Source organism: Sinohyriopsis cumingii, chromosome 9 (genome assembly GCF_028554795.1).
Source record: "Sinohyriopsis cumingii isolate HCF-2022 chromosome 9, ASM2855479v2, whole genome shotgun sequence".
Taxonomy (NCBI): domain Eukaryota; kingdom Metazoa; phylum Mollusca; class Bivalvia; order Unionida; family Unionidae; genus Sinohyriopsis; species Sinohyriopsis cumingii.
Window position 1 is genome coordinate 52266275 of NC_142969.1, and position 12892 is coordinate 52279166.

Consider the following 12892-nt stretch of genomic DNA (forward strand, 5'->3'; position numbering starts at 1 on the left):
ACATGTATATTAAAATGTGTAAAGAGTGTCCAGGGCTAAAAGTCTTTTTGAAAGTGTTGTTTAGCTATTGTTGTATTTTCAAGGTCTTTAATTCACAAATGTTACCTCTGTTTCTTTCCAGGAAAACCATGTAGAAAAGAGACAAGATTCTACTTCCTGACCATGGCAGCAAAAGTTGGCCCTATAGAGACTGAAATTCCCCAGGATAGGCTTCAGCCCCAGCAGCTGGGTAAAAATGATGAGAAAGTCAGTAGAGCCAGCATACAGCATCATGATGAAGCAGTAGAAGTGCAATTAGATTATGGGAGTGGAAATGGGGTAAATTAAATAAAACCGTATTATCTCCCTTTTGTTAGCAAATCATGAGACATAGCGGTATCCTAGCAATCTGAAATATGTTTCAGTTTATATTAATTATTAGTGACTTTCAATTGGCATTTGATCATCTTATTTTTAAGAATGGCTTTTTTAGATAATGCCTCCAAAGCGTATATGCAGTGGAAATGATATTGATGCTAAGAAAGTGAAACAAATAACAATGGATAGGAATGTTGAATAATAAAGTGTGCAGAAAGAGGAGAAGCACCATTGCAAGTTGGTAAGGATTTAGGCTATAGTCGAGCTTTGATCGTTACAGTTATTCAGCACAAAGTCCGTATTATGGAACATGTTAAAGGATCGGCACCAATGAAATCTATGATCATTACTAAGCAGCATAGAGGTTTGCTTATTGAAATGGAAAGATTGTTAATGATTTGAATTGAGGACCTGAATCAATGGTGTATGCTGATCAGTCAGAACTTGATTCAAGAAAAGGCTAGAATGCTTTTGAAGACTTAAAGGTAGTTCATGGAGAGCACAGTTTAGTGCATGGTGTCAAAGTGAGAGCTAATTTACATCATCATAAGATGGCAGCGGAAGCAGATAGTTTAAGAGCAGATGTGACTGCAGTGAGTGAATTTCTTGATGTTTTGGCTGAAATTATAAGAGAGGGGGGTTATTGTGCTGAACAAGTGTTTGTGTAGAAGAAACAGGTTTAGTTTGGGAAAAAATGCCTGACCGCACAAATATTGCAACAGAAGAAAGTCAAAGCCAGGCTGTAAAGCAAGTAAAGAACAGCTAACCTTATTGTTTGGGCGTAATGCAGCTGGTGATTTTAAATTGAAGCCCTTGCTGGTTTACCACAGCAAAAATTGGCATGCACTTTAAAGCGTTTTGAAAGCAGCATTACCAGTCATTTGGAACACCAGCAAGAAGGCATGGGTTATGTTCTTAGACTGGTTTGTAAATCTTTTTGTGCCAGAGGTTGAATGTTACTGTATCTCTAAGAATCTCCATTTTGAGGTACTTTTAGTGCTTGATAATGCCCCTGGCAATCCAGCAACATTAGATGATGTCCATCCAAATGTTAAAGTTGTATTTTTACCCTTCAATACATCTGATTCAACCAATAAACCAGGGGGTGATTAGATCTTTCAAGACCTATTATTTATGATGTACATTTCCCCGTTTGTTCAAGGAATTGAAAGTGAAGAAAAAAAATTGAAGGAGTTTTGGAAGTCATACTCAATTAAGGCGCCATAAAAAACATGGCCAATTCTTGGGGTGAGGGCAAGGTATCAAATATGAATCATGTTTGGAAAAAAGTTATGCCATCATTCTGAAAACAGTTTGAAGGGTTTTTCTGAGGACAGTACCACTGAAGCATGGAAGAATGTTGTGCACTGAGATGCAACTTAATTTAGAAGTTAATGAGCATGATGTCACAGCGTTGATATAATCACATGCACTGGAACTCAGCAATGAAGACCTGGTGGAGATCAAATCCCACATGTTAGAATAAGAAGAAACCAAAAGTGATATCTAAACTCCGGAACCAAGGCAATTCAAAGTTTCAATAGCTGATGCCTTTCATCTGTTTGCAGAAATGGTAAAATTTGAAGAGCAATATCCTAATGCCAAGAGATTCACCGGTGTGTATTATAGTGGTGTTACCAAAGCTCTTTGGTGTTACAAAGAAATTTATGAAGAAAAAAGAAAGCATCTGTTTGGACTTCATTGCATCAATTCTTCACATGAATTGTAAAACCACCTGTAGCAACTTTTCCAGCTCCATGATGCGCGAGTCTAATTTACCAAAACTATTAATGTTTACGCATAAGGTAGAGTTGCCATGATATTTAAATTTTCTTAAAATTGTTTATATGGATTGGTTTTGCTTTGCAATTTACTGTATCTTACTATGTTATCATTCTTAATGAGATTAAGGCTTATTTTTGGTAAAGTTATAAAGCATTATTTTTTGCATATGTTTTATTAATGGACATGAACATTTACATACAAACTCTGACTTGCATACTAAATCAAGTTAAGAACATCCTTAAGAATGACACTCATTTGTAATCTGAGACCTGACTGTATTCTCAGTTCAGCTTAATTATGCACAAATTCCCACTTCCTCATAAAGGAAATATTATTAAAATCGCATCAATAATGTGATGATCTCTATTGAAGGATCATCTGTCTTTAGAGTTTTTGTTAGCATATGGGACAGTCTCTCAAAAAAGGTTTTACAGTATCATATTATGCTGTAATAATAATAATAATAATGCTTTATCTATAAAGGGTGAATCATTATTCAAGGACTATTCTCCCTTGAGGCCCTGTTAAGGAGAGTATAATAATGCACATTATATGAAGGTAGCAATAATTACTGTGTATTTTAACATGTTTTGTATGAAAATACTAAATTCCATTATCTATTAGAAACACACTCATGCTCATGATATCTCTTCTTAAATGCTGTAATATTTTCAGCAGATTTTACATGTAGTGGAAGCTTGTTCTACATAATTATACCAAAGTATTGGAAGCTCTTTTTAAATTGCTGTGTTCTTGGTTTTGATGCTAGAAGGTTTCCATGTGATATTGATTTCAACTGATATTGTGTTGAAAAAGGCCTGAATAAGTCCTGAAGATACTCTGGTGCAGTTCGATGTAGACATTTATATAAAAGACCTGCCTTTTGAAAATCTATCCTGTCATATATTGTGAACCAACTGAGTTCTGTAAACAATGCTTTTGAGGAGGTATGATCAATAGATGCATCTACAGTTATGTGTGCTGCTCGTTTCTGAAGTTTATAAATCCTGTCAAGCTCAGATTTAGTACAGTTTCCCCATTGTTAGAAGAATCTATGACTCATAGTATTGATTGTGAGTTTCCATAGGTAAATATTTCTTGATTCTGCTGAGTGGGGCAATTTTGGATGACAGTGTTTTAAAAAGCTTATCAATATGGTTGTCCCATAATAAATTATTATCAACGGACAGTGACCTACAAGCTTTTCATGTTTGACATTTTCTAACGGGTGATTATTTATTGCAAGAGAAAATAAGTTCTGGGTTCCCTGACTTGTATAGCTTTTGTGATGTCCCCGTTTGTTGTGCCCAGTTTTTGGACTCTAATAAGATCTGACTTTAACCTCATTTGGATAAACTTCAGTATGATGAGAACTAGATTTATACAAGGTTGCATCATCTGCAAACAAATCTGTATTTGTGGATTCATTATTTAATGGTAGATCATTGATATAAATAAGGATGAGGAGAGGGCCTAAAACTGAACCTTGAGGGACCCCTGAATGAATGGTGCGAGTTTGAGAGCTAATATTGCCAATGCTTACTTGTTGAGACCTTTGGTTTCGGTATGATCTAAACCAGTTTAAAGAAGGATTGTCGAACCTGTAACTTTTGCAGCAGAATTTCATGATAAGCAAAATCAAAAACTTTCTTGAAGTCAAGGAAAACAATCCCAGTGATATATCCATTATCCATTTCCTTCAGCCAAATATCAATTAATTTGGTAAGTTCTATTTGGCACGAGTGGTACTTTCTAGATCCTGATTGTGCTTTACGAAATAGAGAGTATGTTTCAAAAAATATATAGACCTGAATAGCTACATGCTTTGCAAATACTTTTGATAATACAGGTAGAATTGATATTGGTGTGTAATTCTCTGGATCCTCCTTTCTTAAAGATAGGTGTGCACACTCAGTGAGTCAAAATAGTGTGATTCTATGAAGCAAATTTACAGTGCCTTACTATGATTTGAAAGAGGTGGAGAAATTGTTTGCAATTGTTCCTCCTGCCCAAAAACGAAATTCATCCCAAAAATACATGGCAGACCTGGCTATACACAGTTTCTTGTTGGGTGTGTGCCTGCATGAGCAAGTACAATACAGTTGTCCATCTTTATAATTCATCTTGGTACAGCACCATTCCTTATATAAGATGGATCTGATCATGGATCCTAATTTTTGGCTGAATTTGTGCCTATCTCAGTATAAAGATGACTTCACTTATATAAAGCAGTTGTTTTATGATTTTATGGTTTGAATACCCAGATTTGAAACAGCTTGCTGAATATAAAATTAATAGCTTAAATAAGACAAAAAAATGATAACAATCAACATAATTTATTCCCCAAGTAATAAATATAATTTTTCTTTGTTTACAAGGTGTATCTGCAGTATGTGGTTGTGCATGCTCACTCATATCCTCCCCATGAAGCAATTTACACACACATGCACACACAGATGAATGTTGCATTATTGTGGCTAATTTGTGTGAAATCAATCAAAGTTGGAAGATTTATTTCCGTGTTTTGGGTTTGCATTATTTAATCTCAGAATATTTTAGGGGCCTGAGTAGTCGAAAGTGCCCACCTTTACCAGTCACTGCCATCTCATCTCTGTCCATTTGGGTTAGGATCTCTGCCTCAGTTAATGCTGGTATGAGAAAGTTTGCTAGTAGGTTTGCATGGGTCAGTGGTTCTTACCTGGGTTTTCCTGGGTTCTTCCTCCACCAGTTATACTGGCCACTATGTATAGCATATTGTGTACTGAAAAATGGCATTAAACAACAATGAAATATTTAAAATTAAACATGATAAAATTCTAAACTTGTAACTGTTGCTGATACGACTTATTTCAGTTAATAAATCTGGTGGAAAGTTATAAATTTTGGATGATCTCAGCTCCACTTGGGTTTCTTGTTTGCTGAATGTACCATATGTACTTGCTTATATGTCAGGTCAAACTACAAACAACAAAGATCTAGATCTGTCATAGCATTATGTAACAGCAGATCTGGATCTTTGTAGTTTGCAGTTGGACTTGACTTATAAGTGAGTATATACATTATTTTTTTATGTATTGAGGCAACCTAAACTTAAGGTGACATCACTTACAAGGCTGTACAGTTTTATGGCTCCCATGAACAGCATTATAGTGAGGCAGTGGTATTGCAACTGTACATGCATCCAGCCAAAACTGCAGGCTGGGCCAAGTCCACTGGTGGACTAAAATTTCCATCCAACAACTTTTTTTGTATTGGGAGGGGGCTACAAAATTAAGTATTACAGGGTGGCCCAGAATTTCTTGCTAGGCCATTGCAGTGCGGGACAACTATATTATGAAAATCTATTAATAGAGAACACATTTTGATTGATCCCCAGGATGTTAGGTCTGTAAATAGATCTTAGATTTATTTTCAGATATTTACTGTTTGTGCTAAATTAAGTACTGATAAAATGGGCTGTGACAATACTTTCCCATTTGTATTTTTACTGCTTGCCAATAAATTGTCAAATTACTTCTTTATACTTTAAGTTCGTGCCAGTAATTATACAATTAGTTTCCAGGAGTAGAAAGGGCAAACAAAACACTTGTGTATTGAGTCAATACACATTTATCAAGATCTCATTTGTTTATTGAATGCTAGTTATTTGCTGTTACAAGCATTTCAGATGCAAACTGTATTGGTTTTAGGAATTGTGTAATGGAATATCAAGAGTGTTTGATCTGCCAGTTGATTATAGGTGCTATACTGCTATACAAGCATGTTTAGCTGCCATCTGAAAAAGATTTGCTTAATTTTGCTGAATATTTATAAAAACATAATGAATTTTTACTGTAAATATTCATGCAGAAATTTTATTTATACAGTTTTTTCTTTTTCTGATGTTTTGCTGAAACATTCTGAACAATTAATGAAGGAACTGTAGAAATGGATGCCTGAAAAATCTTCGTATATTCTTACTATTCATGAATTGGCACCATTGTTTTGTAGATTTTAGTTCCAAAGAAAATCACTCTAATTACTTTGATTTCTCCCAGAATTGTGTTTTTTGGGTCCAAAATGTTAATGGTATTTGATAGAAAGCAGCATCAGCTGATCAAAATGCTTGTGGTATGGTGATTTATTTTAGTGACACTTTAGTTTAAACATATTTCTTAAACAACAATTAACAAGTCCCAAATCAAAGATAAATATGCATAATAATTAGTACAATAATAAGTTTGCCTTACAATATTTTACCACTTAAGTTACAAAAGAGTAATTATATCTGGTTCATTGCAAACATTTGATAATAAGTGGAAGTGAAATAGTGAAGTTTTAACAGTTTGAATTTTTACAAGCAACATAGTAAATTTTATAGTAAAGTATCAGGCTGACAGTGACCCCGGTCACTTTGTAGTGAGATAAGGTTAGACCCCCAGATTCTTCCCAACATTGTCATGTAATTATAATGGTCATTCAAACATACACAGCTTGACAGTGGAATAAATAATGATTAACTAACAGCTAGTGCTAATTTTTTAGTCTTTGAGCATGGGTGTTTTGAATAATTTTTATGGTGACCAGTGCAAAAGAAAGGTGAAATTATCAATTTATGCCCACTTTTCTTAATTTTCTTGTTATTTGTCTTTGGAGGCAATTAATAAAAACAAATGCAAAATCCCATTCTAATAATTTTGGGATTTGTGAGCCTCATATGTAGACTGGCTTGGTTTCCACAGCCACTAGAATGATTTTGGAACAAAACATTCTGCATTAGTTTTAATTATATTTCCTATTTATTATGGATCATGGACATCTGGATGTTTTCAGTTATAATATTACACATGCCATCCATATTATATTCTTAAACAAATGATTAAATTTATTGTATTGAACAGGAGAGCAGTGGTGGGGATTGGCACCATCTTGGGACTTCTGTTGTATGTTTTATGTTTTTTTTCTTCTTTTCATATACTAATTTGAATTTTATTACTTTCAGAACAATGAGGTCACATGGATAAAAAATCACATCAAGATGCGGAAATGCTCATATTATATGCCCTCTGAAGAGAAAAAGTAAGATCACTCTGTTTCTTTGCATTGTATTATAGTATTTTATTACATAAACAGTTTATATTAATGACAGATTGGTCATGTAATATGAATGTTCATTTTGTATTTCCATATTAAGCACACATACTTTGAACTATTTACTATAGCATTTTCAGTGACATATTTTTCTGATTTGTTATTTTTCACTGAATCAAACTTATATCAATCCCAATTTATTTTAAGTTCCATTCAGATTGTACCTTAGATATAGTTTGGTTATGATTTTGGGGAAAGAACTTGTCTGAAAAGAATAATTGGAGGCCTGTTTTAATGAAGAATGAATGACACTGAAATGCAGAAAGAATGCAAATGAAATGATGGAAGTATTTGGAGAAGAAAAAGATGAGAATATAAATTCAAAATGCATAGCAATGACAGCTATACACAAACAGAAAAGTTTGAAGTGGCATTTAATGGATGGATTTTAAAATAATTTTCAGCCTGATACAGATGAAAATCCAGAATCAGAGTTTTAACATTAACAAGCCCAAATTTAAAACAAACGTGTGTGGTCTAGTTACATTTTAAGCAAAAATAAGGGTGGTAAACTTTTCTAAATTCCCTTTTTTCTTTGGGCTCATTTAAATAAAGCAGAAGCTAAAAAGCCTGTATTATTTCCATCCTGAATGATACATCTGTTGTAGTTATGTCACTTTGAATGGTGACTTTAATTTATTAACAATTTGTTTTCATTTCATAATTGTTTAAAACAAATATTTATCTGCAAAATTTTTAAGGTTGGAAGGAAAGAGTTGGGTAACCATAATGACACACATTTTTTAATTTGGCCCTGGATAACTTTTCAGCCATTTTAAGCCATGACATTTTATTTGCTTCAGTCAGGCAGAAAACAACCAGCTTTGATAGAATAATATGATCACCTTCGATGTATATCTTTATATGAAGAAAATGAAGGCAGATATAAAATTTTGCTGACAATTGTTAGAGTTTTGCACTTGTTGCAGTTGTAATTCTATTCTAATTTATTGTAAATTCAGTATGGTTTTTGTATGTGGTTGGGGAAGTTTATGCATTTCCTATTTTATTAAAGCACACTTTTAATTAGGCAGGATATAAAAACACTAGTTTCCTTCCTTTAACATACCTAAAAATTCACTTTCTGTAAATGTGTTACCATTTGTTCCAAATGAGTGAAAGCAAAAGGAGACAATAAATGGAAGTGATGAATGCAAAAAGCATTATGCTTTTTTGAGACCTGATAAATAAAAGTATTGATTACAATTGTGATTGGAATCCAAACAAATTTAATGAAAATGAAGTCTATATGTATTTCAATGGCAAATGAAATGTAACTGAAATAGAAGGTAAACTTGCCCATTGGTGGGTTTGTACTACATATTTGTTTAAAAAGTATTTTTTATCCCTTAACCCCTAGTCATCAAATGTTGAGGTGTTATCATGTTTTGGCAATTGATTTCTTCATTTACCCTCTTGCTGTCTTGTATCCTTTTTCACCTGCACTTGTAAAAATTTAAAAATTGACAAATTGTCAGGTCACATGAAGCACTAGGAGTTCTTACTTCTCTCACTTTCTTGTTATCTTCTTTCCTTTTATCTCTCTTGATACCACTATTGTCCCTACAGTCTACTCCTATGTTTTACTTCTTTTTTCCCCCTCTCAGAAGGCTTCCTACAAAGTGGTGGCTTAACAAGTCAGTCAGGAGGTATCTTTACTGTGTATACCTCCTGTGTATCCCTGGCACTTGAGAAGTGTCCCCTTGTTGGGATTTATGGTGGGCAGGTGAGCATGGGTGATGAACAGAAAACATAACGGAAAATTTTAAAAAGCAGCTTAAGAGATCCAAAAGGTTACCAGACTTACATGACTTTCATTCTTCATTTTCTTTCAATCCAGAATCACTACAAGACTGCTTGCTACACTATCACAATTTATAGTCGAAAAGAAGTCACTTATTGTAGTCAACACACCAGAACTGTTAAATAAAATAACATCTTGTAGCTTGCTTATGGAGTGTGAGTGAAGAGGACAGACTGGGAACATTAAAAAATCTAAACTTTCTTTGATATACCAGTAACCTCTTTTGCCCATGCGCTTTCTGAATTCATCAAAGGTTGTGATTTGTTGCCATGAGGTGGGGGGAGTCAGTCATTGGAAATCATTGAGCACACAAAGACCCAATGTATCAGTGCCATTCTTCGAATCCATGTCAAATGTGGAAGAAATTTGCAGGAATATACCAATACCATCATACTTGCCTTCAACACACCAACATTGCTCAAGGTAGCAAAAATTTGATTTTTACAGTCACAGTTGAGGTATAAATTTAATTCATAATGAAAAACATCACTGTACAATTTCGTAATTGTCGAGAACTTAAAACCAACTTCAATGATATTCCTCTGCTTTTAAATGAACATGACCCTGCAGTGCTGCACCTGCAGGGAATCTTTCTAACAGATACAGACAACATCACTCTTGAGAATTATTCCTCTTTGAACTGACTCTAAAACATTGACAGGGCTGCAGGGGGAGCTTTCGTTGTTGTGAACAATAGGGCCCCTCATAATGCCATTCCCTTGAACATAAATTTACAAGCCATTTCTGCAAGTGTCACTTTTCATTGAGTGATTAAATTTTGTTCCATTTATATAACATTAAATACCAACTTATTACCAAATGTATTAGACAACAACATCAACTTATTACCAAATGTATTAGACAACAACACCAACTTATTACCAAATGTATTAGACAACAACACCAACTTATTACCAAATGTATTAGACAACAACACCAACTTATTACCAAATGTATTAGACAACAACACCAACTTATTACCAAATGTATTAGACAACAACACCAACTTATTACCAAATGTATTAGACAACAACACCAACTTATTACCAAATGTATTAGACAACAACACCAACTTATTACCAAATGTGTTAGACAACAACACCAACTTATTACCAAATGTATTAGACAACCTCATTCAACAGTTTCCTGCCCCATTTGTTCTTCTCAGGGATTTCCAAGTCTTTAACATTTTTTGGGGATCGAAGTACATAAATGACAGAGGCAAAAAGGTAGATTTCATTTCTTGACACAGTCTGTGTCTATATAATACCAAACTGCATACATATTTCATCTGGGAATGGATACATATACATGCATTAGTCTGACAATTTGTTCTCTTCTTTTCTATTATGATTGGAAGGTCACTGTTGACCTTCACAGCAGTGACTACTTCCCAATCTCTCTAAGAAACATTAACTTTACTATCAATGAGCCAGTAACACATACAGAAAAGAAAGAAGGCTGACTGCATGGGCCAAGTTTGAAACACTCTACAAATGTAGACTTAACAAAAATACACTTTTTTAACAGAAAAGATCCAATTTTAGATCTATTTTACTTGAAATTGCAGAAGAATCCATCCTGAAATCCTCACTTCATTCTAAAAGACTGTAGACATCTTGAGATTCCATATTAATTTTGTAGGCACTGTATACATCTTGAGATCCCAGTATTACCACTAGATTATACAGAATTTTGTATGGCACTTATAAAATCACTGCCACTGTGCATGAATAGAATTTTCATTAAAAATATTGACTTATTTGTGAAACTAGGTGTCAGATGAAAACAAAGTCTATAATATTGTACGTTTTTCTTTAAAAATGGGTGTCCATTGTATAATGGAGATATGTATGGTTAAACCTCAGAAAAGGGCTTATATAAACTATATGTATCTGTTTGCATTTATTTTGGAATAGTTTATCTTTCTATGGTTTCTTCTGCAATTTATGTATTCATTTTTATAATTTTACCTTTAATTAGCACTATATAAGGCCACTGTTGATGCTGACATGCTGTTGAACCCCAATACAAGCATACATGTACATATCATGTCACTTTGCGTAATATGTACTTTTTTCCAGCATTTGTCAGTGTGGGTATGACAAGGATGACAAATATGGCCATGAACAAGTTGCCTTTAGTCGCCCAAAACGAGAAGTGGAGAGCAGTGCACCCAAATTAAAATGGGATTTTCAAAGACACACAGTAACTGTACCTACTGATGCCTTTGGGGAGATTGAATTTGTTGGGTTTGGAGGAAATATTGGAAAAGTAAGATTTATCATATACTGGCAAGTTTTTACCTTCCTTATCAGCAAAAACAAAATAATTCAATTTCCATAATTATATATAAAGCCAAATATATTTATAGTCTAAAAAGTCCAGGTACATATGCATTTATATGAAGATAACTTGATTCAGTCTTATTTTGATGGTGTATTTGCTCTTTTCAGTGTGTGTGTGTGTGTGTATATATATATATATATATATATATATATATATATATATATATCAAGAGAGAGAGATCCAAACACACATGTATACATGTAATAGCTTACCATGTGATTACTCATGTAAAACTGGAATAATGCAGATTATGTAGGGGATTGGTTTGCAGCCAAAAATAACCAAGTACTTGTCAAATCAGACTTTCTCTCAAATCAGTCAAAATTTGTTTGACATAAAAGCTATTATAGTAATAGTAGTTAACATATAGAAATAATAACTGTTGAGATAATTTTAGATTGATCGTATACCTGTTTCCAGGTAGATATCACAGTAAAATACATTCTGACTATTAGAAGTTCATAGTTTTGCAGACTTGAACAATACACTCAACTTTGTTTGACATATAAACAAGCAAGCACAAACACATCGCCCAATAATTTATCTTCTTAAATTTTACAGTTTGTCCGTGTTGACCGACGGACTGATATGCCCACCATGTTGAAGCTGATGATGAATGTGTGGGGAATGGAAAAACCGAACTTGCTCATTTCTGTGACTGGTGGTGCAAAAAACTTCAGTATGAAATCTCGCTTACGAGATGTATTCCGACGTGGTCTGATGAAGGCAGCACGTAGCACAGGTTAGGATTAAAAATGTATGAATAAATATTTCATGTTTGCGCTTTCTGGCAGATTTTAGTTTGATCCTGTTTGATTGTTTTAATGTAACATTATTTTACAAACACTTTATTCTCATACTTGCTAAGGTCTCGTTCATTGTCTCAAATAAAAGGCATGAGAGAGAATGTTAGAATCTGCCAGTAAGTTCTGGCTGGGGTTTTGGTTAAAAATAATACAAAATACATTAGTTCAGGGGGTTCCATTATTTTTGTTTCTGCAAGGATATCTGCATATTAATGCATCTCTAGTACTGAATTTTCCTTGTCTTATTCAAAGAGGATAGAAAATATTAAATTACGTTTCATCACAAAAAAACTGACATGCTGTGTCGCAAACTTGGACTGTTTTTCCTTATTGGCTGCAAAACATACCATGTGGCTTTTTTATTTGTTGGCGACATTGTTGGCTGTTTAAACTTTTATATACAACCATTGGTTTAGAGTGCAGAAATTCAGAGGCCCCATGAAAGGAAGCCGCAAACTAGATATAAAATGCACTGAAATGTATCTATTGTTACATAAACAATTTCTTTATCTATACTGACAAACCATCTAAACAGTGCATTGTTATATCATAATCCGCTTATCCTGACATCTAGCATGAGTTCTGTATGTTGTGAAATATCCGATTTTTTGTTGTTGACATTTCTGGTAACGGAGATCAACTGGACGAGGCATTCTGTCGT

The 12892-nt window shown here is 33.9% G+C and overlaps 1 protein-coding gene across 1 annotated transcript in view; it reads left to right on the plus strand.

Moving 5' to 3' along the window:
• LOC149791814 (transient receptor potential cation channel subfamily M member-like 2) overlaps nt 1-12892 on the plus strand; it is a 172903-nt gene that overhangs the window by 19769 nt on the left and 140242 nt on the right. Inside the window, exons 2-5 of the mRNA XM_089969476.1 lie at nt 122-318; nt 7124-7200; nt 11161-11350; nt 11987-12167. Coding sequence (XP_089825602.1) covers nt 163-318; nt 7124-7200; nt 11161-11350; nt 11987-12167 — 604 coding nt within the window. The 5' untranslated portion in view covers nt 122-162. The remainder of the gene's footprint in view (nt 1-121; nt 319-7123; nt 7201-11160; nt 11351-11986; nt 12168-12892) is intronic.